Raw genomic sequence first — 24,832 nt, forward strand, 5'->3', positions numbered from 1 at the left:
AATTTCTAGTCAGTTCAGACCAAGAAAGAGAGGAATAAGCAAGGAAACACACTGGGGTACAGTTGAGGCAAATGTAGTGGAAGTACAGTGAGATCCACTGTCGCAGAAGGAGGCCTATGGCCTGTGCACTGTGAGAGTCTGTATAGGAGAGTTAATCAGGATGTATGTAGTCATCCTCAACAGAAACATGGTGACCACCAGGCATCCTGCGAATGGACTAGTCGTTGGGGAATCCCCGCCCCCTGCAGATGTTGTCATGGAAACGCTCTGGCTCTTGTGGGGTTTCCTCTCTGTGTGCTTGTTCACACAATGCAGTATTGGGATGTGAAGTTCACTATTAGCCTGCAATGTAGCGTTGAGGTTCACTAGTATAGCACAGTGCAGCATTAAGATGAGACACTCACCACAATGCAGCACTGGGATGGGAGATTCATTATTACACAATGTGGTATTAGAATCATGTAAAATTCACTATTACGCAATGCTGAACTATTTTAGAATACTGTAGGTGGTGTTGATGACTAAACAGAAACCTCACTTTCAGGTTTACAGAAACTCTTCTTTACATTTGGACATTAAAGGGATCACTCCAAAATAAAACTAAATGGAAATGGTGTCCACAGTATTTTTTTTCCAAAAGGAATTGTAGAAAATTAGCACCATATTAGGCTCCAGCTCAACTGTCCTAAAATGGATCTTGTAAGGGGAAAAAGAATCAGAGTGTAATTGTTGAAAAGGTGATCTCCTAAGCAAGCAGTACTGTACATGCCTTGTTGTTCTCCATCGTTTTTGGCAAAATAAGAAATCAGTATGTATAGGGAGGTTAGCTTAGCAAATGACCAATGCTAATATGGATATATGGAGTGAATGATGAACAGCAAGGCATGTGACTTGCCCTTAGAACATTTACGCTGTTTTGTGTTCCTTGCATTCTTTGCATTTGTATTCCTTTTGACTGCTGAGGCTTTTATGGATATACGAGATGCATGCAGTGGAACTAGGACATATTTAGGGCACTCACAAGGTATGACAAATAATTATAAATGTTTATTTGTGAGTGAACTGTCCATTTAATGATCAAACATCCTTTTTTTCTGTAAATATTGAACCAAATAATAAGGTATCTAGGTGATATTAGAAGTTCCTACAGAGCTGTGCTCTCTGAGCCCACAGAGGGGCAGCCCAGTTCCACAGTCCCATCATTGCTGGCTGCTGTGGCTACACACAGGCTGTGAGTGTACACACTCTGTGGTTAGAATGGAGATTAATGATTCAAGACACCAGACAATGAACACTTGATTGTATCTGTTCATAACTAACTAAAATGCTATCACGAGTATCTGTTTCTGGGCTAGTGTGGGTAACAGAATTTAGAAGTTCTAGTTATTTCTCTCGCAGTTATTCTTATAGAAAGTCTTACTTGTGATGACTGTTATGTATTGTTGATTCACTTACTTTAGACAAATGTACATATTGTACTCTGGATAAAGGTGTCTGCAAAATGACTAAAATGTGAATGTAATTTCTAATATGGATCATGTCCACGTAGCCTTGAATGTGGATGTATCATTGACAGTGGGGTGCTTCTCTCTGACTGTACCTGTGTTAACTTCTTCTCTGTGTTAACTCGATCTCTCACTGTGTTTGTCACCCTGTAGTTGTCAAGAAACGTCTGAGTCTTTTATCAAAGCACTGCCTCCACAATGTTTGCTGTTGCAGCCAAGGTTGAAGCTCTATTTTAAAACACAAATATCCATGGAAACCGTGTTGTGAAGTTGAAATGCACTGTGCTTGGTCATAGAGACACAGTATTCGTGCAAAGGTGGATAATTAGACTGTTTGGCGTACAATGTCATACACATACTTCCAAAGGACACACACACACGCACACGCACACACATACACACACGCGCACGCACACACATACACACACACGCGCACGCACACGCACGCACACACACACACACACACACACACACACACACACACACACACACACACACACACACACATTCTCTTTGGTACCACTGTGGGATGGCTGACAGGTGCCTCTCTCAGCATCACTCATCACTCTCTCTCTCTCTCTTTCTCTTTCTCTCTCTCAAACACAAACTGTATCGTTTTGCCTATACCAGTCAAAAGTTATTTCCATAGGCACACCAACCAGATAGGCTTTGGACTATTATGTTGAAATAAAATATGGCCAATAACGAAATATGATTATAACATTTTTCAAACGTAATGCAATATATACATTGAGTTGCCTCCCTTTCATGTTAATTTTAATATTTTAGACATTGAGCTCTCTGAGTGCTTAGTGTTTTGTCCCAGGCAAGATTTTCAATTTTTCGGTTTGGTATCGAATGGTCTACGGCCATTGTTTCTATCAATGTACTCTACCATACCCATCCATCCAGGAAAAGAAAACATGGAGTTACTTCGCTGTGTACACAATTGATTTGTCAGTTTATAGACTTCAGTGGTCTCTCAGGTTTGCGAAGCAAAACGTTAAAAATACATTTAGGCTCAGCAAGAAATGTTTAACCTCCTCTTGAATCAAGGCCAAACCATACATGAATAGTTTAATTTCCGTGTCGTTTCACCTTTTTCTTATCTCGGGAGAGAGAGGGTTTTGGTGAAGACATAAAAAGGCATTTTATATCCGCACTCCCGTTGCGTCTCGAACGGTCGCATCTGTTCCATTTAACATTGACGTCATCCGAGAGCGTGGAGCCCCGCGCCGCAGTCGGTCCTGAGATGAATGCACAATATTTAGTCCACCTGGTTCTCTCGCTCCACCTTGTGGACGCACTCAACCAGCGCATACCTCCACCAGAATAGTTGGTTACCCTTTTGATACTCGGGTAGGGCTACTGTGACATTTGATTCCATCAACTCCATCAAGTGTTTGTCATCATTAGATCGTCATTATAGCAACCAATGCTATAATAATAATAATAATAATAATAATAATAATAATAATAATAATAATGTGTGTGTCTGTGTGCCTGTCTGTCTGTGTGTGTGTGTGTGTGTGTGTAGGGGGGGGGGGGGGGGGGGGGGGCTATAGCTGGTGTTAATTGATTTCATACTGTGGATTTACTGTTTAAGTGTTCTATTGGCTAGGTTTTCTACTAAAAACTTCGGATGGAATATGGCGAATATGGAGAACTATAAGACCTTGTAAATGACCTTGCGTGAGTGTTTCCGTGTGTTTGATTATTGCTGTGAATAGCCTGCAATAACTGTCATAGTTTGCTTTAAAAACGAACATGCACGATGCATACATACTGTATGTCACAGGTGATTAAACGCTTTTCCCAGTAGCCCACTGTTGAAGCATTTCAGTACCATAGACAGTTCCAAATAACACACTTTTCTGTGGGTCCAGGAGGGGGCGACATTAGCACACCATAAGCACTGTAATGGACCATAAATGATCACTGCATAGTTTGTGTGCAGGCAGTGTACCGGTACTCTGATGTGTAAACGACAGTCCTTTGAAAATAATCATTTGAATTCTCTTATGATCGAAGTAATATATCAGCCAAAATCAATTGTGTATGACGGTTATGGGATTATCGATATGCCCGCATGGCATAAACATTATTATTATTCATTCTGATTCATTGCATATGGCCTAGGGCCATTTACATTCCAATAACAGTTGCGCATAGAATACACACTTTACGGTAGAGAGAGAGAGAGAGAGAGAGAGAGAGAGAGAGAGAGAGAGAGAGAGAGAGAGAGAGAGAGAGAGAGAGAGAGAGAGAGAGAGAGAGAGAGAGAGAGAGAGAGAGAGAGAGAGAGAGTGAGAGAGAGAGTGTTGAGACTTAAATCATGAATGATGGTGTTATTGTAAAACTTCAATCGAAAGGAAAACTGGGGAATTGCAAACATGACTAGTGTCCAACTCCAAGCTCAGCACTGATTGACCAACCCATAAATGAGCCCGAACTTGAACTTACAATTCGTCATCATACACGCGGTTGGAGTTGAACGTCGGATTTTGATGTTGAGTGCCTACGTTCCTTGGTACCAGCATAGTCACCTGCATCGGCATCACGCGCTCTCGCATCACCAGCATCGCGGCTTTGGCGGCGGACCGGTGCGGTCTGGTCTATGGGTGTTGAACTGATGTCTCCGCCTGTTAGGAATCTAAAGTGCCTTTCGCCAGTGATGTGTCAATGTAAGGTCATCTGCAGCAACCGGACTCTCTCCCTCATGTTCGGTTGCAAGGTAAGCTTAGATCATATTGGTGTCACCGGCGACAGCTTTCATAGCCTACCGTTAGCATTTTGGTGTAACAGTTGTAGCGACGCGTGCGATCATTTGTAATTTCATGTCGAGGGAGAGAGCGAGCGAGGAGAGGATGAGATGGGTTGGAAAGATGAATGGGGTGCCACTGTGAGCGTGTGTTTTTGCGTGTGGTTATTGCTGTGTTATAGGTGTCCAAAAGACGGTACAAGCCAATTCTAACCCATTAGTTGACACAATGAAATTGCTGAATGAGCGTTTATATCATTCCGTGTGAACCCACAGTTAACCCAATCCACTGCCTCCAGTAGCCTACTGTACATTACCGTTAGAGATTGAGATTACTGTATATTTAGCGATGTTACCCTCTGTTTCCTGGTGTCATATTCACTCATAGATTAGTCACGGCGGATATACAGTAATATTTGCTCAAGGCAACACTATAGTATACTGTCAACCAAATCATTTAGATGTACCATTTCCATGGGCCACTCTCATGGACAACCCAGCAGGCAGCATCTTATGTTACTATACATTCCAGATATGTTACAATTAGATTATGGTTAGACTTCTATTAATCTATTATTTCACATTCCTGCTGTTTAAAACATTTACATGTATTACATGATCAGCTCAACACACCCACTATGCTGCTGTATGCTTTGCATCCAAGCAAAGAGATGAATAGATATGGCTTGTTATCCTTGTAATCTCATCTGAGAGTGCTGTTGACCTTGGGAAATCCTGTTTATTGCTGAAGACCAAATTGATAACATCCATCAGTTCATCCATACACCAACTGGCCAGGCTACATCTGTCCATTGTGAATCAGTGTAATATAGCATGAATAGTGCCACTGCATATTAAATCACTTCTATAGAGACCAGTGTGTATGCCTTGACTGTCTCATGTTTATTCATCTGCCCTCCTGAAGGAAGAAATGACATAAAAGTTCACCCAGCATTTAGAACTGAGCTCTGTAGACCCAGGATATCTGTTGAGCGCTCTCTGTGGTGGACATGTAGTTAGATCACACGCCATACTGCAATACCATTTCATTCAATCATCCAACACATTTCTGAAATGCTTTATTGGCACTTGCAAGCCTGGGGTGTCAGTGGCCATATGTGATGGCTTTATGTACAGGATGGCTTTATGTACATTCATTCTGATCAGTCTTGAACGTGTGTCCACCCTCAAGCTTATGATATTGGAGATTATATTTCCGGTGGACAACAGTGGTCCCGGAGAATTTTCATTTGCAGATGATCCCTAACCCACCATTCACCCCCCCCCCCCCCCCATCCCTGTTTCAGGTGTTTCCGGCATGGCAGCCTGCTCTGTGTTGCCTTCCACATGGCACACATACTTCTGTCAGTTTTCCTCACAGTCTGTTAGCTGTATTGAGCCAACCATTTCCTCCCTGGCTCTGCCACATGTCCATGCTGTGACCAAGGACTCCCTCCTTTGTCTGGCCAGAGTGGTCCGTGTGCATCCTCTCTGGCCAACAGGGGCTGACACTATTGACCCCTATGAACACACATGCCTTGATTCTCCTTTTAGTCATAACACCTTCTACAACTTTGGCATCAAGCCAGCCCAGGCATCTGACAGTCCCAGTCTACACCCAGGCATCTGACAGACTGTGATCTGTGTCAGAGAGCAGTACGTCCCCTCCTGTCGCTCCACCCCAGTCACTATGTGAACATGATGGAAAAGTGTACACACAACATATTTATTGTATGTTTTCAATGCAAGTGTGGGTGTTGATAGTGTGTTTATGTATGTTTTAGGTATGTTTTGGGCTTCTCTATTTTCTGTCTGTGTTTTCATGAACAGTGATTATGTCTATGTTTAAAAAATCTATTGATAAAGACATTGAGTCACTTGATAAAGACATTGGCTTAACATCATTTTGAATTCATTTTTAGAATTAGATGAGGCCATCTTCCAAGATGAGCCAATCATTCAATGCATGCATTTGAGTAACAGATCACTTTGTTCCCTAGATCTGTCATATTTTCCTGGTTCTTTTACTGTCACCTTTTGATTTGATATGTGTATCAAATACTTTGTCTGGGACCACTGCATTATGAGGATCTGGTTTGGGGTGTCCATTTCCTGCCTATTCCCTGGACACTTGAGGACTGTATGTGTTGTGTTACAATAAGCACTCTTTTACTGGTCATCTCCCAAGGTGAACTACAAGGTAATCAATAATATAAACCTAATTTACGCACATTCACCTTAAAAACTGTGCATAAACCCAATGTGATTTTCACTCCTCTAAGACCAACGACAACTATCCCAGGAAATGTTTTAATGGATGGAAGGAAGTTCTAATGTGCACTCTGTTTTGCTGTGGTCAGCTTCTATTGATATGTGTCCATATTTGATTTGTAAAATGAACTGTAAGAGATGTTTGTTTTTCTAAGACCAGTCATCAAAAACATAGGGTTGTGTCTCGTGCATTATAGTTTATTGTAGAAGAGAGGTAAGGCTCTTGCTGGCATAGCTTGGTGGGTGCAGGTTAAGTTGGAGATAACTATCACTGTTATGAATCATTAAAGATTCAGGGATCAATGAGACTTCGACCCAATGTGAGGGTCGATACTCAGCACACCCTGAGAATTCACTTATGAGGTCTTTACCGGAAGATAGCCTGGTCACTGGGCTATTCATAGCAACCCAAGGACCTGCGGTCAATCTCTGCCAATCAGGCAATTAATAACAACCACTCAGATTTGAATACAATTTTGGAATATTGCAGTTCTCTATTGGGTTTCAGGCAGCTAGCTGGCATGGTAGCCTTGCTAACACACTTTTCCCCTGATAGATTTGACCCATTTATGTTACTGCTAGTATTGTTTTCTTTGGATACAATACTAAGCCTCTCTCGCATCAGAAGGACGTGTGTTTCATTCAATGGGGCTGTCCTATCAGCAATGGCAGATGAGGGGAGTAACTGTGTGCGATTGAATTCACCCCTCTTCTTTCTCCTCTACCCTCTCTTCTCCCATCTTTCTATCCCATATCTCCTCTCCTCTCCTCTCTTCTCTGCCTTATCCCAATAGCCAATATCCCTGTTGGCTTACCGTTGTTGTTGGACAAACCCCACTACATTACTCAGTAGCAGACTTGCTTGAGCTATGGGTTAAATCCAAGCCAATGGCAACTCAAACTAGGAATGTCCAAAGGTCATCTGAACAAATGGAGTGAAGCCCTGGACTTACATTATGCTTATATAAGGTTACATAGTAATAGTATTAAGCATTTACTATCTGAATCACATTATTTTCGTATCACATTTCCTCAAAATGTTTAAATGTTTGGTTTGTTGATTTACTGTCTCTGTAATCCCTTCTTTGAATTGACCAGTGAGATTGAATTGAGAGCTGCTGTGTGTTTCTCTGCCCAGCAACCTTAGGCCACACATGGGAGAGTTCATTGATTGAATTATCTCAAGAGTAAGCATTCATTGGTGTACAATTACAGTAGGTCTAACAAGCACTGCACATTAACATTACCGTAGCGTAGTTAGACTCCTGCTTAATGATCAACATCAAATCAATTTGGTTGTGTACTGCCCTCTGATTAAAAAGATGGGATGTTATCATTCTCTCCCTATTCTCATCCCATCCACCCCTCCAACTCCTCTCTCCCTTTCCCTCCTCTTTGTTGACCCTCTCCCATTTCTCCCACCCCTCCCCCACTCTCCCCTCCTCTCTCTGTTTCCATCAATTTCCCCTCCCTCACCCTCTCTCTCCCTCTCTCTCCCTTCTCTCCATCTCTAACCCCCCCCCCCCCCCCCCCCCCGGCCTGCCCCTCCCTCTCTTTGCTCTCTGTTGTTGTCTTGCTGTCTCAGTGTAATGTGATCCAGCAGCAGTGCTGACTGCCCCCTGCTCTGGTGCTGCACTCTCTGCTCTGCTCTGCTTCGGTTGCTAGGCAGCTGATCTGAGACCAGTCCTCAGTGTTGCACCTCCCTCATCGTCTGCCTCCAAAAAGAGCAGGGGGGATGGTATCACCGTGACACCAATCCTAATGCCACACTCAGGCCATCAAGCAGCACTCAGATAACCCCTAGAATCTTCTCTGCTCTGAGAATGGGTCGTTCCACAGCTGCAGTATTGCAGAGACCTCTCAGATCTGGGGTTAGTCAGGGGCTATGTCAGAGGCTATGTCAGGAGCTATGTCAGAGGATATGTCAGGGGCTATGTCAGGGGCTATGTCAGGAGCTATGTCAGAGGATATGTCAGGGGCTATGTCAGGGGCTATGTCAGGAGCTATGTCAGAGGATATGTCAGGGCCTATGGATTGGTAACAAAAACACCACACACACAAACAAACAAACAATAACCCTTAGGACAGACAAACTATAGAGCAGATTTGCTCTATAATGCTCTATTACTTTATTATGTGTTTGTGCTGAAACTACATGCACTTTTGCTGCTCTTTGTGTCATCTAGCTGAGAATGTAACCTACAGTGTGGCTTGCACAGTGGGCGGTTGGAAGGTTGCCCAGGTGTTAGATATAGTATCAGTAGGGGAGTGGGGTTATTGGATATATACAGTGTGCTAGCTAGCTAAGAGCTGCTATGAGTCATCGCTCTGCTGTTGCTCCATTTGGTGGTGGAAGATCATGGTCTTGCCCACTACTGTTATGAACCGGCCTACCTTCAGCTAAAACTACCACAGCTTTGTTGTCTAGGGAAAAAGATAGGCTGACTAGGCTAGTATTTGCAACCTAACTGCGTGACGTGTTCATTTGCGTCTTCCAACCTCTGTTCTCAGACCTATAGCGTTAGTCCTCTCTGAGTCAGTCAGCTCCAGCGTTGTTATTCGATTAGATTTGTATTTAACATGGATAGTGGTAAACTACAGTGCCATCGGAAAGGATTCAGACCCCTTCACTTTTTCCACATTTTGTTGTGTTATAGGCTCAATTTAAAATGGATTAAATTAAAATAATTTACCATCAATCCACACACATACCATACACAGAAATGATTACAATTGAAATACAGAAATACCTCCTGTACATAAGTATTCAAACCCTTTGCTATGACACTCTTAAAATGAGCTAAAATGCAAAAATGTCATCAACAAATCACTCAGTAAGAATTGAGTCCATCTTAATGCAAGGATAATAATTCATGTAATTTTGGAATTAATATCTAATCTACATAATTGTGTTTGCAACAATGAATTCAAGTGATACAGCAAAGAAAGTGGCTGGAAATGTTTATTTGGTTTTACTACAAAGCATTAAGTTTGATGCAAATCCAGCACATGCAATGCAGTTTCCACACCATCTCTCGTGTGAAGAATAGTGGTAGCTGCATCAAGTTATGGGTATGTTTGTCACTGGCAGGGACTGGGGAGTTTGTCAGGATCAAGAGAAACTTATGAAATTTGCTGAGTTGGTAGTAACATCCTAATCTACACAGTGTGTAATTGATTCCTAGCAAAGGTGTCATAGCAAAGGGTCTGAATACTTATGTACATGAGGTATTTCTGTATTTCAATTTGAACAAATTGACTGAAATTTCTAAAAACCTGTTTTCACTTTGTCATTCTGGGGTATTGTGTGTGGATTGATGGCAAATTCTTTTAATTTAATCCAATTTAAGTTGAGTCTAGAACACAACAAAATGTGGAAAAAGTGAAGGGGTCTGAATACTTTCCGAAGGCACTGTATGTATATAAACGTTTGAAGGGACTTAGGTCCCACATTGCTAGTCCATAAATGTCTGTTTGTCTCAAGGCCAAATTAGAGACAACAACAGAGAGAATTGGTGGAGAAATGGTAGAGAGCGAGCACATGCCACACCCCTCTCTTTATCCTTCAGGCAGGTAGTACATCTGACAGTAAGGGACGTATGAGCAACACTGCCCTCTGGGGTTATGTGTGTGGAGTCAGTTATGTAGTCTAGTAAATGCAATCTAATCTACCTAGACCTAGGGTCGTCATATTACACAATGGCTAACATTTAGGGCACCATGCATTGTCTCACGTCAGATAACATGACTCTGTTGGTCAAGGCTTAGTGTCGCGGAGGAATGTCATAATACACTGGGGCACAATGTTCTGATTCTGTCCGCACAACAGTCCTCAGAATACACTCATGGGCGGTACAAAATGTTTTGTTATTTTTTTGCACATATTGAACTCTATGGTCACAATGGGCCAAGTGTATACTCAAAATGTAGGTGCTACACTGCCTCATTCAGGGAAGTGTTTTGAGGAGTATTTCTCATCGCTTTACATACCCTTTCCTGATTTGCCCATTAAAAGTGCCCCACAAAAGCTCAGGGAAGATTTAGCACACATATAATGTAAGCCTGTTGGCTAGTTTTTGCAGAAATGTACACAATTTGCATAAATTAGAGTAGGAAAATGTCCACCTTAATTTGCATTGAACTGATAATGATGAACCTATTTGTCCCCCACGATGAAATTGGGGAGGGGACTATGGATTGGTCTCTGTCCATTTGTATGTCACACGCTTTATCATGATGATATGTCTTGCCATACAGATGCTGCATTTACAAAATTACACAAATTGGCCCAATTTTACAAAACATGGGTGAATGACACGTAGAGATTCGTTGTTAGGAGTTTCAAGGCGATGCAGATGAATCTTGTGACGGTGTAGCTAAAGTGATAGGTTGTTATCATTAAAAATGTCCTAATAGGTGCAAAGAGGAGAGCACAACCCTTTTCAGAACTTTTCAGCCTAACTCAATCTATGGACTGCCTTCAAATAAACGCAAAGCTGTAAGAAGCAAGACTGATAATGAATCAAATAAGCACTAGACGTTCCGGAAACCTTTTGTCATACGTTTGAGTAATTGTCACCAATTCACACCAGGAGGGGCGCTACATCATTCGTGGGGGACAACATGTTTACTGTATGCTTGTTTGCACCTGATACAGTATGTGATATCTGTTAGTATTAAAACTCCCCCTCCCCCTCCGTCTCTCTCTCTGTAGAAGTATAGGTACCAGGATGAGGAGACGCCCCCCTTGGAACACAGTCCAGCCCATCTGGGTCCAGGGAAGAGCGCTGAGATGCTTCACATGAGCGACAAGAACCTTGCTGCCATGGAGGCCATGCACGGCTACGCACCACACACACACATCTCGCCTATCAAGGTAAGACACACACACTCACACACACACACACACACACACACACACACACACACACACACACATATAATCATTACACAACAGACAGACAAGGTGTGACATACAGGCACACAAATACCTCCTCCTGAAAGGTAGGACACAGACACCCCCTCACACAGCCTTTGAACAGAGAACACAGACACACAATCACAATCGCGAGCATACAGCCAAATCCATCTGTTCAAGGTCACATCTCACCTTTGAATGTTATACTTTAATTAGCTTTGTAGTTTTACACCTCACACACAACTATCCTCTCAGTCTCTACACATACTGTATCTCATATTGATGTGAGTTCTGCTGGTGTCATGTACAACACATCAGAGTCATGTCACGTACTCTAAGTAAATGTAGTAACCACACATAGTGTACCGAAGGTATATGGCAGACACTCTGATATTTAAAGGAGACATCCCCCAAACCCTCAGAGAGAGATGTGTTTTACACCCTGAATTGGGCTGTGTGGTTAGGCCAGTGTGACTGGGCCCCTGGGGCTGCATTCAGACTGCTGTCTGTGAGAACACAGATGGACAGATGTTTACAGACAGGTTGACTCTCTGCTCACTTCCACTGCTCTGTGAGCTCCAAGAGAAGGAAACAGGCACAAACACAGAGGCTACTCTACAGACAATGGGCAGGCAGCCAAAGGACATATCAGACACATGTACAAACATGTCACCTCACATTACTATGAGTACATTAATGCATGCATATGCACAGACGCAATCTTTTAAACCAAGTTCTGCCTCTCTGATTCATATAAAGGACTCTCTCTTTGTATCACTCTTTATCTGTCTTTTCCCTCTTTCTGGTGCAGTGCCTTTTTCCAAAAACATAATTTGAAATGTATCTCTCTCTAATCAATATTCTGAGAGTCAATCAGTCTGTCTTTGTCAGTCTGTCTTTGTCAGTCTGTCTTTGTCAATCTGTCTGTCAGTCTGTCTTTGTTAATCTGTCAAATTCCGCATTTGCATTCACAATATCATCCAGTTGTTTACTTTAAATGATGTCTGAATTTACCGGTGGTTCTCAGGTTTCAGGTTTCCCAGGTAAGAGCATTATGACCTCACTGAGGACATTATATCTATGATGTCACATTTGGTCTTTGTATCATGACAACACCAATATATCTGTCCAGGACAGTGGGTGAGGTGGACTGTGTCTGTTGTCCTGTCTGTCCCATTCTCACTGTTAACAATGCCTGAGGCTCTGTGATGCCTCTATGTTCAGTCTCACTACAGTGCAGTCAGTGTCCTGTCAGTGGTTCTTCATTGAGAGTGTCTGGTCTGATATCTAGGGTCATCTGAGAGATACAGTAACTTCTGAACTCTGAACTGAGTCAAGGACCAGGGTAGGCTAGTTAGTGTAAATTACCATTGGTCTATGTTTTAAAAAAAATCATCAACTTGAAATTATATCTGTTTAAAGGAATAAAGATATTGAAACAAAGATATTTGATCTATCTGTAATGCAAAAATGCATTGAGCGGGTTGTTTTGTAGGTTTTAAGGATGATCTGTCCCAATGTCTGGAATACTGCCCTACCCTGTTGGCTCCACTTGCAGGGAGAGTTGAATGCAGTATAAAGGTCTTCGATAAAGGTCTTCTGTGTCTTTGGTCACTCAGTTTCAAGGTTTTTGTTTGCCCCCTCATGTGTTGAGAAACAGGAACTGCAGCTCAACTGCAGCTCAACTGTGTGGTGATGGTCTAGGAGTATGACTTTGATATTGCATTCAAACTAACACAATGGCAATCTTCAACAAAGTAATTTTCATTGTTGATTATCAAATGGATAATCCTGATTGCTGAGTGATTAAGGGGTGTTTGTGTACAGTGGAATGTTTTTTTATGGGAAGACAGAAATGTTATTAATGATGATGATCATAATGATGATGATGATGGTAACTACAAGTATTTTTTCGTCAGGAAACTTAATTCCATGCTCACTGTTTTGGCATTTTGTGTTACCTGTTTCATCCTCCCCATAACCCTCTGCCCTGTTGGTAAATATACAATCTTAACCTTCTATTCCTGCTGAAGTGTCTTCTTAAGTGTCTTTCTTTATTCATGTACTTTACTTTACTTCTCTGTGTTGGGCCCTTCTCCTTCTGTATGATTACCCTAACCAATCTGTAATATTACCTCCCTATATAATACCCTATTCTGTATGATTACCCTAACCAATCTGTAATATTACCTCCCTATATAATACCCTATTCTGTATGATTACCCTAACCAATCTGTAATATTACCTCCCTATATAATACCCTATTCTGTATGATTACCCTAACCAATCTGTAATATGACCTCCCTATATAATACCCTATTCTGTATGATTACCCTAACCAATCTGTAATATGACCTCCCTATATAATACCCTATTCTGTATGATTACCCTAACCAATCTGTAATATTACCTCCCTATATAATACCCTATTCTGTATGATTACCCTAACCAATCTGTAATATTACCTCCCTATATAATACCCTATTCTGTATGATTACCCTAACCAATCTGTAATATTACCTCCCTATATAATACCCTATTCTGTATGATTACCCTAACCAATCTGTAATATTACCTCCCTATATAATACCCTATTCTGTATGATTACCCTAACCAGTCTGTAATATTACCTCCCTATATAATACCCTATTCTGTATGATTACCCTAACCAATCTGTAATATTACCTCCCTATATAATACCCTATTCTGTATGATTACCCTAACCAATCTGTAATATTACCTCCCTATATAATACCCTATTCTGTATGATTACCCTAACCAATCTGTAATATTACCTCCCTATATAATACCCTATTCTGTATGATTACCCTAACCAATCTGTAATATTACCTCCCTATATAATACCCTATTCTGTATGATTACCCTAACCAATCTGTAATATTACCTCCCTATATAATACCCTATTCTGTATGATTACCCTAACCAGTCTGTAATATTACCTCCCTATATAATACCCTATTCTGTATGATTACCCTGACCAATCTGTAATATTACCTCCCTATATAATACCCTATTCTGTATGATTACCCTAACCAATCTGTAATATTACCTCCCTATATAATACCCTATTCTGTATGATTACCCTAACCAATCTGTAATATTACCTCCCTATATAATACCCTATTCTGTATGATTACCCTAACCAATCTGTAATATTACCTCCCTATATAATACCCTATTCTGTATGATTACCCTAACCAATCTGTAATATTACCTCCCTATATAATACCCTATTCTGTATGATTACCCTAACCAGTCTGTAATATTACCTCCCTATATAATACCCTATTCTGTATGATTACCCTAACCAATCTGTAATATTACCTCCCTATATAATACCCTATTCTGTATGATTACCCTAACCAATCTGTAATATTACCTCCCTATATAATACCCTATTCTGTATGATTACCCTAACCAATCTGTAATATTACCTCCCTATATAATACCCTATTCTGTATGATTACCCTAACCAATCTGTAATATTACCTCCCTATATAATACCCTATTCTGTATGATTACCCTAACCAATCTGTAATATTACCTCCCTATATAATACCCTATTCTGTATGATTACCCTAACCAGTCTGTAATATTACCTCCCTATATAATACCCTATTCTGTATGATTACCCTGACCAATCTGTAATATTACCTCCCTATATAATACCCTATTCTGTATGATTACCCTAACCAATCTGTAATATTACCTCCCTATATAATACCCTATTCTGTATGATTACCCTAACCAGTCTGTAATATTACCTCCCTATATAATACCCTATTCTGCTCGTTGAACCCAGCTCTCTCTTTATTACTTTACTCCTACTTTAACCCAACTCTCTATTACCATACTAGAGTACTACTCTAAGGACCAACTCCCACTGTGAAATAGCCCCTTAGTCCTCTCCCTGTGCAGTTACCCCCTCCTCTTTACCCCTCTCCCTGTGCAGTTACCCCCTCCTCTTTACCCCTCTCCCTGTGCAGTTTGCCCCTTCTCTTTACCCCTCTCCCTGTGCAGTTACCCCCTCCTCTTTACCCCTCTCCCTGTGCAGTTTGCCCCTTCTCTTTACCCCTCTCCCTGTGCAGTTACCCCCTCCTCTTTACCCCTCTCCCTGTGCAGTTACCCCCTCCTCTTTACCCCTCTCCCTGTGCAGTTACCCCCTCCTCTTTACCCCTCTCCCTGTGCAGTTACCCCCTCCTCTTTACCCCTCTCCCTGTGCAGTTACCCCCTCCTCTTTACCCCTCTCCCTGTGCAGTTACCCCCCCTCTCTGTTGTTTTGCAGCCAGTGTTGATGTCGGCCGGCCACACTCCTATGTACACCTCTGCTGTTTCCACACTGGTAAGAGCACAGAGCCCCATGCTGCTCAGCGCTGCCACATGGACTGAGTTTCGCTGTTGTCATCATCATCATCACTGTGGCTTATATCATTACCAGTCCTGCATTGTGACTGGCTTAGTGATGTCACAATAAGATAAAGCTTGGTTGTATCATCACCAGCAGATAACTCTCTGTTGCATCATTATTTGTTGTCATCCATTGTACTGTGCACTATGATACCAGTTGTATTGTGCCTCTGAGGGATTATGAGGTCATCTGTACTGTGGTCATAACATGGTCGTGCTCATCCTCAGTGTCATTAGCTGCCAGCTTATGAACTGGCAGGACTCAGACTCACCCTACTGCTCTTGTGCTCTTGTCCATTATGAATATGTATGTTGCCACAGTGTGATGAATCGTCATCAACAACATCCACTTGTTTTGGATTGTGTGTGTGTATGTGTATGTTTGTGTGTGAAGTTTGACAGTAACAATCTTTGGGGCCAGGTGAAGCAATGTTGGATGATGCAAGGGCTTGTATGCATTGATAAAGGGAACATTTTCTAGAGCTGTTTGACCATGAAAGTGCCAAGGCCAGTGGTGACTGTGTAAATGATGTTAAGGAGATGGGTCATCTTTATGTAAAATGTGTTTTTAGGGGAAATATCAAGACTAGCCATGAAGCCACTACTGTAGGGACAGATTTAGACCAGTAGAGGTCAGTGTTTAACTGTGGAGAATGGCTCTTTCATCACCTTGAAAAGGTTGACATGCTGCATAAACAATAATGCATGTTTCTGATGATAAGGGTAGATGTGTCATGATCTTACAGTATTTGATATTACTTTTTCAAGTGCGGTTGAGAATGTTTATGCACAGGTGATGAAAGAAGGAATAGGAAAAAAGAAAAGAGAGTGTGTATGTGTGTGTGTGTGTGTGTGTGTGTGTGTGTGTGTGTGTGTGTGTGTGTGTGTGTGTGTACTGGCTGAGTTGTGAGGTGTGATGCTGCATTGTGCAGAAAACTCCTTGGGGATTCAGCTCCCCAGCCTGTCGTCTGTGATCCAACAAATCACCGCCAACACAAATTTTCCTTTCATACAAACACCACACACACTCACAAACACACACACACACACACACACACACACACACACACACACACACACACACACACACACACACACACACACACACACACACACACACACACTTGCTTTTGCAGCTAAAGTGATGGACTGTGATAGAACAACACTGATGGTACTGATGTGGTTTTATGGGTATGTGACAGGTGTTGTGGTGTCTGACAGTTCTGCATCTCTGAGGCTGCTAAGTGCTCCAGTGTGCTGGCTGAGCCAGCGCCGAGAGCCCTTGTCCTGTCCGATGCTTTATTGGTAGGATTGCCTCAGGAACCACTGCAGTGGGTTGGCATGACGACAGGAGGTGGCCCTAGCTTAACCTCGTCCATAGTTATGTAGATGACAGCATCGGTGTTTTGGCATGGAGGTGTATCGTCTCTTTTCCCAAGTCCCAAATGAGCAATTTGAAGTGAGGCTAGTCTTTAAAGAGCTGTGTATGATAGGGATAGGTCTGTGAGTTCCTGATTAGCCCTTTGAGAAAATCCAATGCAGTGTCTTCGTTTTATCAGCATTCTAAACCGAATCTCATCCTCTCATGCCTTCACAGTAATATAGTGATCCCTATTGATGAACCACTCCTCCCATTCTAATTGAACTGCACTCACATTGCTCCACTCAATGCACTTCACCCCCCCTCCCCCCCTTTTCTAACCGTTGTACTATCCTCTGTCCTACCCATTATACTATACAGTACTCACTGAACACTCTGAACATCAATCCCCCTGGTCTCACCCTCTGCACTACATTCTCTCCCTCTTCTATTCACTGCATCCCACATCAGTCGTCCTCCATTCCTACTGGTACATCATTTCCTCTCCTCTCACTCCTCAATACTCCTCTTCATCTCTTCACTGTGTGGCAGTACAGCTCCCAGTCTGTTGACCTCCCCCATGGTAACTGTCTGGTAAATGTACGGGTTCCAGCAAAGTAACCACGTGTTTTCTTTACGCAGTCATTCAATTACCATTTTCTCAAGTGTATTCCCGAGGGCCTGCCATTCCCCCGTCTCCCTCGGTGTCTCCTCCCCTCCCTTCCCCTTTCTCTCGGCGTTCATCTCGGTATCTGACTCGTGTCTTCATTTTCTGCGTCTTCCTTACTTTTCTTTAATAAATGTTTAAAGACGTCCCTGCAGCTCCAGTGTAATTACTGTGCAGTAGCTGCTCAGGTCTACTGGGAAGGATGTAGAGAGGAGAGGAAGAGGGAAAAAGATACATGGCTGGAAGAGAACAGAGGGAGGATTGCATTGGGAGGAAGAGTAAAAGAGAGAAAATTACGTGTGTGTGTTTGTGTGTGTGTGTGTGTGTGTGTGTGTGTGTGTGTGTGTGTGTGTGTGTGTGTGAGAGAGAGAGAGAGAGAGAGAGAAAGAGAGTGTGTGTGTGTGTGTGTGAGAGAGAGAGACAGAGAGAGTGTGTGTGCGTGAGTGTGTAGGTGAGTCTGTGTCTGTCCATGAGTAGGTGTTTTATTGTTAAACGAATGGAGGGAAAGAGAGAGAGATAAAGAGCAAAACATGTGCAGTAGACAGTGGCATAGTCTCTTGGTCCCCCCCCACCCCACCCCTTCACTCTGTTTCAGTCGCTGTCCATGGTACTGACTTTATAGGCTGCAGCAGAGTGGGGCAGGAGAGCTAATGGAGGGGGTGGGGAGGAGGAGGGGACACAGACAGAGAACAGGGCAGAAACAAGCGCCAAACAGAGGGAGTGATAAAGACACAGAATATGAATTCAGAAGTCATATCTCCCCACTGTTCCTAATGTGGCTGTGGTGGAGTGACAGCTCTGCTGGGTGTGATTGGGTGAGCCTGACCCTGGAGCGTAGCGGTCTCAGCCCAGACAGACTGGGGCTAGTGTCAGAGTGCACTGCCAGAGAAGGCTAGCTCATTGGAATTCTGCATGTCTACAGTATGATGCCTGCCCTGCGCAGCTGATTGGTGCTGGAAGTGCAACATACTGCACTGCATTGGGAGCAGAGCACACTGTAGAAACTGCAAGGCTGTTAGAATTTGCTGCATCTAAATTTAGATAAGTGGTGCAGAGACAATGTTTTCACCTGACTACAGGCACATGTGACCAGACATGTATGACCAATTCCACATTTCATTCTTTATAACTTCAAATGTGAATGTCACTTTCACGGTCGTCACGGTTTATCACCTCTTGTGCCCTAGAAATGTACACTTCTATCCCATTCAACCACTCCTCATACGACCACAGCCTCCCTCTGCTATCATACAGTAATTGCATTCAAACTTTCCCACTTTACCTCCCCCCCACCCCCTCCCCCCTAAGCCACGGGGATGGGAGGGGGCGCAGCAACCGCAGCAACATAAACTACATCTCACTGAGCGCAGCATAGAGGGAGAGACACAGGCAATTCGCTCAACGACAACGGGTCTGTTCCTAAGAAGAGAATGGAGAATATTTTTCAAACCCAGTTTAGATGCTTCCCAAATGTAATATGGGTAGCGCATGTATTTGTTTTATTTAGGGGTGTGCTATGTGTGGGCTACTTCAACTGACAGCTTTTTCCAAATTCTATGTTTTATCTCATAAGTTATTTTAAAGACCAGGACTGAGATCATTACATCCTTAGGTCAATATCGATCTAGAATAACCACGTTTGAATAGACAACTTTTCCTACACAACAAGCCGACGTTTTGGGGATTCCTCAAACGACCGACTACAGATTTGGGACACAGCAGAAGGAATGCTGACGCCGGACTAGACTAAACTCCTCCACCCCCGCGTTATTTTGGTACTCAAACCGGACTGTGGCTACCCTGGATATAAAAGTAGTAGCTTGACTTTGAATGTAAAGTTGACTGCGACCTGCCCAATGCTTGGTATAAGTGGTATTGGAATATTTGCTTTCGATTGTTGACGTACTTTTGCATGAGTTGAAAGTGCATGTTATATTAGGCTGTTTTAAAAGACGATTTTACATTCTGCGACTAATATCCTACCGATGTCGGCATGTGATAGACAGACCTTAGATCGGCAGATTTAAAATCATATGCGTTTATGCATTTGTCATATTTTGTAGAGGAAACGCCCCTTGAGCGCACCTCCTCTCTCTGTCTTCCACCCACTCGTCCATCATTTTGGGAGGTGAGCGGTGTTTGTTAGGTTCCCCACCGCGGTTCAGTGTTCAGCGCTCGGACAGGATGTTCGTGTCCGTGTGGTATGCCAAAAAGATGGGCCGGCGGTTCATCAACAACGTACGGAAAGCCAAGAAGCATCGGCATCACATGATGGTAGGCACCAAGTAGAAGTGGTGTGTGCAGGGTGACTGACTGCTGACTGACTGCTGACTGACTGCTCTAATGACATATTTATGTGATAGCCTGCACGTAGGCTAAACTTTGTGTTGGGCTACCTTTTTTTCCTATGGTCCTATGACTTGTGAAAATAGGAATTTGCCTGAAATTATCCAATTTAAAATAGACTATAGTTGATGGAGAGATTTGTGATATTTTCTATGGAAAATGACGCGATACATAGAGGGATTTAATGTTCTATAGACCCATGACAAGGTGTTAGATTAAACAGCCCATTGCATCGCCATGGCACCTGGAGTGAGACTTCTTCAGATTAAAGCTATATACTCTGTATTATAGAATCAACAAACTTCATTTGAATATAATCTTGATACCTTGGTCACAATTAAATCATTTAGAAACAGTTTCTTTAGGCACTGTCGTCTCTTATCATCCACTCTCTGTCACCTTCACAGTCACAGTATACCTCTTCACAGATCAAGATTCCCAATCACATTTTCTATTCTCCATTCACCCCCCTTTGAACCCCCTCCCAGCAGAAAGACAGGCCCCACGTGTGGCGCCATTGTCACAGTTCGCTCTCCCCTGTGGGAACCATAACATTTTACCGTCAGACCAAAGAGTTTATCCCCTCAGTCAGAAAGCGACATTTGGGCCTTCTCAAGTCACAGGTAGGGCAACCTCATCACATACCTATCTGCTAATGCCAAGATAGGTAGACATTGTGTCCATGAAGCTTAGATCGTTTCAAGTGAGTGGATGCATGGGGTGCATAGTGTGGATGATTTCACTCATGGTGGCAGGGCTCAGTTCTTCAGAAGGAGGATAATGCTGTTGCTACACATTTGGCTCTTGAGAAATACTGTACAGTATGTGTGAATCACAGTGTGTCCCATGAATTTGATCAAATCCTTCCCTGTGGCCTCCAGTGTGTGTGTGTGTGTGTGTGTGTGTGTGTGTGTGTGTGTGTGTGTGTGTGTGTGTGTGTGTGTGTGTGTGTGTGTGTGTGTGTGTGTGTGTGTGCGTGTAGGAGGGAGTAATGTATGCTCATTACACTCTGACCAAATCCTTTGAGTCTGTTTTATTGTAATGATGTGGTGGTACACATTTGTCATTTACAGTTTCAGTATGTAGGGATGTGTAGGTGGCCCATCGCTTTCTCTCTCTCCAACACAAACAAACTCAGCATTACACATAACTACACACTTTATTGCACTTCAGTGGGAGTGCATAATGGCCTCTGATAAATAACGTTGTGAGAGATGGTGACACTGGTGTGTAAATTATTAACATCCAAATTAACCCCCGGAACATTTCCACTGCACACACACACACACACACACACACACACACACACACACACACACACACACACACACACACACACTCACACACACACACACACACACACACACACACACACACACACACAGAACAGACACACACACACACACACACACACACACACACACACACAGAACAGACACACACACACACACACCTATGTATCTGCTGCCATTCCCTCCCTTCCCCCATCTCTATCTCTCTCTCTGAACTCCCTACTTCTCTCCTCCTCTCTGTCTGTGGTTAGAGCTGTGCAGCCCTCAGGTCAGGGCCAGTCTGGAGTGTGCTGGCCTTTTCTGTTCCTCTCTTTCCTTCTAGTATTGTTCTCACATTCACCCCCCTCTCTCCCTCCATCAAACATCTGTTTGTCATGCTTTCTCCTGGTTACTGTGTTTAGACATAGGAACTACAAAAATAGAATGCAATCTCTAGTTGCTTCACTGCATAATCCTTGTAGTTTTGGAAGATTAAAATGGTTTGATGAAAAATGTCTGATTGTTTCATACAGTGTATGTGTCCCGAATTATTGTTCTGCAATACAGTACCTTCATGAATTCCATCCCTTGCATTGCTGGAACATTCCCCTTTTATCCCATTATCCCTCCCTTTATGTCTTTACACTGCTACATAAACGGTGAAGCACCAAAACCAAGATAGGGATGTGATTACTGTTGTAAACAATGTAATTACTCTCACAATGCTGAAAAAAGTGGGGGTCCTTGTGTTGGGCTTTTAGGTTAATTGTGGTTAATTTTGTCCTGACTGTACCCATTTACTGATTTGCTGCTTTCTGCTTTGCTTGCTAATGATGTTGGGAAACATTTGAACAACATGTCACCTGTTTGCCTATCTAGTCGCCCACTCCCTGGCTTTACCCTCAGCCACCCCACTTGACATAATGAAGATATGTGTAAGGCTTTTCATTTGATTGATTTGATATGAAATTGATTCTGACAGAGACATTAATTATTATTTGAGTTAGCCCATAAGATGATAAGCGATCTAAATATGTTGTGCTCTAATATTTGTTTGTGTGTGCTATGCTTCAATTAGAATTGCACCTTTCCATGCGCATCTAAAAGTTCCCTGTAGTCTTAAAAGGTGTATCCACTGACAGCATTGTTCCTAATTTTGGTTGACTTAAAAATAGCCGTGCCAAACTACTGCACTGACATATTTATAGTGTTTTAAAAGGGAGCTTTCTAGTCTCTTCTGCCAGTACAAACACTCTCTCTAGAGACGTGGTAATCCCGAAGAGGACGATGATAGATTCATGGAGAGACAGGGCAGTTGGAGCAGAAACAAAAGCAATGCTTTGTTTAAGAGGTAGAAGCCATCGATCGTTTTGTTAATGAACACAAACAAAGTACTACTTCACTGCTCCGTTGATTCCTTCCTCCCTCACAGCTTCTGCTCTCTCCTACTCTCTCTCTTTCCCTCTCTCTCTCGCTGGTCCCCTGTTGAGACCATGGTGAAAGCCTGGTGGTCAGCATATTTGGGCTAGCTGTTTATTCATATTTCAGCACTCTGAGCCCTGGCTCCGATTTGATGTTAAAACGTTTAAACTCTAGGGACGTAGTGAGCATGTGGGGCTATTTTCAGCAGTCTGCTGGTGAAATATCTTTAACCTCTGCATCTCCAGCAGACTGACTGAGAGCTGTGTGTCACTCCACATCCCAAAACCTGCATACTCCACACTCCTGCCTTCTCTTGGTACACATGCACCTGTCAACATACACTCAGAGAGATGCACTCTCTTTCTCTCCCTCTCTCTCTCTCTCTTCTCTCTCTCTCTCTTTCTCTCTCTATCGCTCTCTCTCTCTATCTTTCTCTCTCACTCTATCTCTCTCACGCACACAAAGACACATAGACACACACACACACACACACACACACTAAATACTGTTGGCTTGCATAAAGGAACAACCTCGAAAGGCACAGTTATATTTCCCATTTGATGCATCCTTGTAGAGATGTCTCAGTCTCTCTTTCTCTCCCTTACCCTCTCCTTTGTAATGGCTCCAGGGTATCGTGAGTCTAGAAATGAAGAAATCACATCACGCTCCTTCAACCCCTTATCTGTCCTCACACTCCCCTCCATGGCTAGGCTCTCCTCCTTTCTCATTGCTCCCAGTCTTGAGACTGACTTTTTGTCCTCCTCTTTCTCTTGTTCTCTTGTTCCCTCTGGTTATTATCATCATGCAGAGATCTGTCCCTCTGCATGCCCTCCTATGGGAATACACAGAGATCTGTCCCTCTGCAGGCCCTCCTATGGGAACACACAGAAATCTGTCCCTCTGCAGGCCCTCCTATGGGAATACACAGAGATCTGTCCCTCTGCAGGCCCTCCTATGGGAACACACAGAAATCTGTCCCTCTGCAGGCCCTCCTATGGGAATACACAGAGATCTGTCCCTCTGCAGGCCCTCCTATGGGAACACACAGGGTCACAGCCCTCCTATGGGAATACACAGGGTCACAAGTTGGAAGTGAGAAGATAAGATGGGCTAAGATAACTGGTTCGATAAGATGTTGATAATAAGAATGAAGGTCTAATATTCTGCTTGTGGTTTTGATTCAAAGGTTTAAGGTTGTGGCCATGGGCAAGGCATAGGGTTAGGGGTTTAGGGGTGTGGTATTGGGATTATGGCAGGGGTTCATGGCAGGGGAGTCGAGGTTTAGTTTAGTTTAGTAGGTAGGGTTCGGATTGGAGAGCCAAGTAGGTGGCGTAAAGATAGGTGGGCGACTGCTAAACCCTCGAAAACCTTACAACTCCAGCTTCCCACAACCTGACAAAGGCCACAGACTGAGTTGTCTGTCAGCCTCTGCAGGGAGAAGACTGTGCACTGGGGTTTGTGCACGCTAGAGTGGCTGCTGTTTAACCAGTATAGAGAGTGATGTACAGGACAGTACATGTTCGGCTTGTTAGGCACAGTTAAAGGCTTGTGTACTGTTAAACAAACAGAAGGTGACACGTGCCTGAGGGAGACGGGTCATAGTGTCCTGTTGTAGAAATAGTTATTGTTTGACAGAGAGAGAGAGAGAGGGGAGAGAGAGAGAGAGAGAGAGGAGAGAGAGAGAGAGTACAGCATTTTTCTGCATTATATACATTATGACCTATCTAGTTTTTTCTAGTTTTCTACTCTACAGATTAATATTTGAGTGGTCTAGGTTGGAATTTCTAGTCTGTTTGATATAAAATGTATTACTGGAGTTCTGACGCTGGAGTCTAGTGAGGAAGGTTTTTAGTGGTTTAGAACGGAGGATTTTGAAGGCTGCT

The 24,832-nt window shown here is 42.9% G+C and overlaps 1 protein-coding gene across 1 annotated transcript in view; it reads left to right on the forward strand.

Moving 5' to 3' along the window:
- Positions 1-4,137: 4,137 nt before the first annotated feature.
- Positions 4,138-24,832, forward strand: part of dlg4a (discs, large homolog 4a) — a gene marked incomplete at both ends in the record, with an annotated part of 32,203 nt that continues 11,508 nt past the window's right edge. The window contains 3 exons of the mRNA XM_083692533.1: positions 4,138-4,239; positions 11,252-11,413; positions 15,762-15,818. Coding sequence (XP_083548659.1) covers positions 4,138-4,239; positions 11,252-11,413; positions 15,762-15,818 — 321 coding nt within the window. The remainder of the gene's footprint in view (positions 4,240-11,251; positions 11,414-15,761; positions 15,819-24,832) is intronic.

Source organism: Argentina silus (assembly GCF_951799395.1).
Source record: "Argentina silus genome assembly, chromosome: 2".
NCBI lineage: Eukaryota > Metazoa > Chordata > Actinopteri > Argentiniformes > Argentinidae > Argentina > Argentina silus.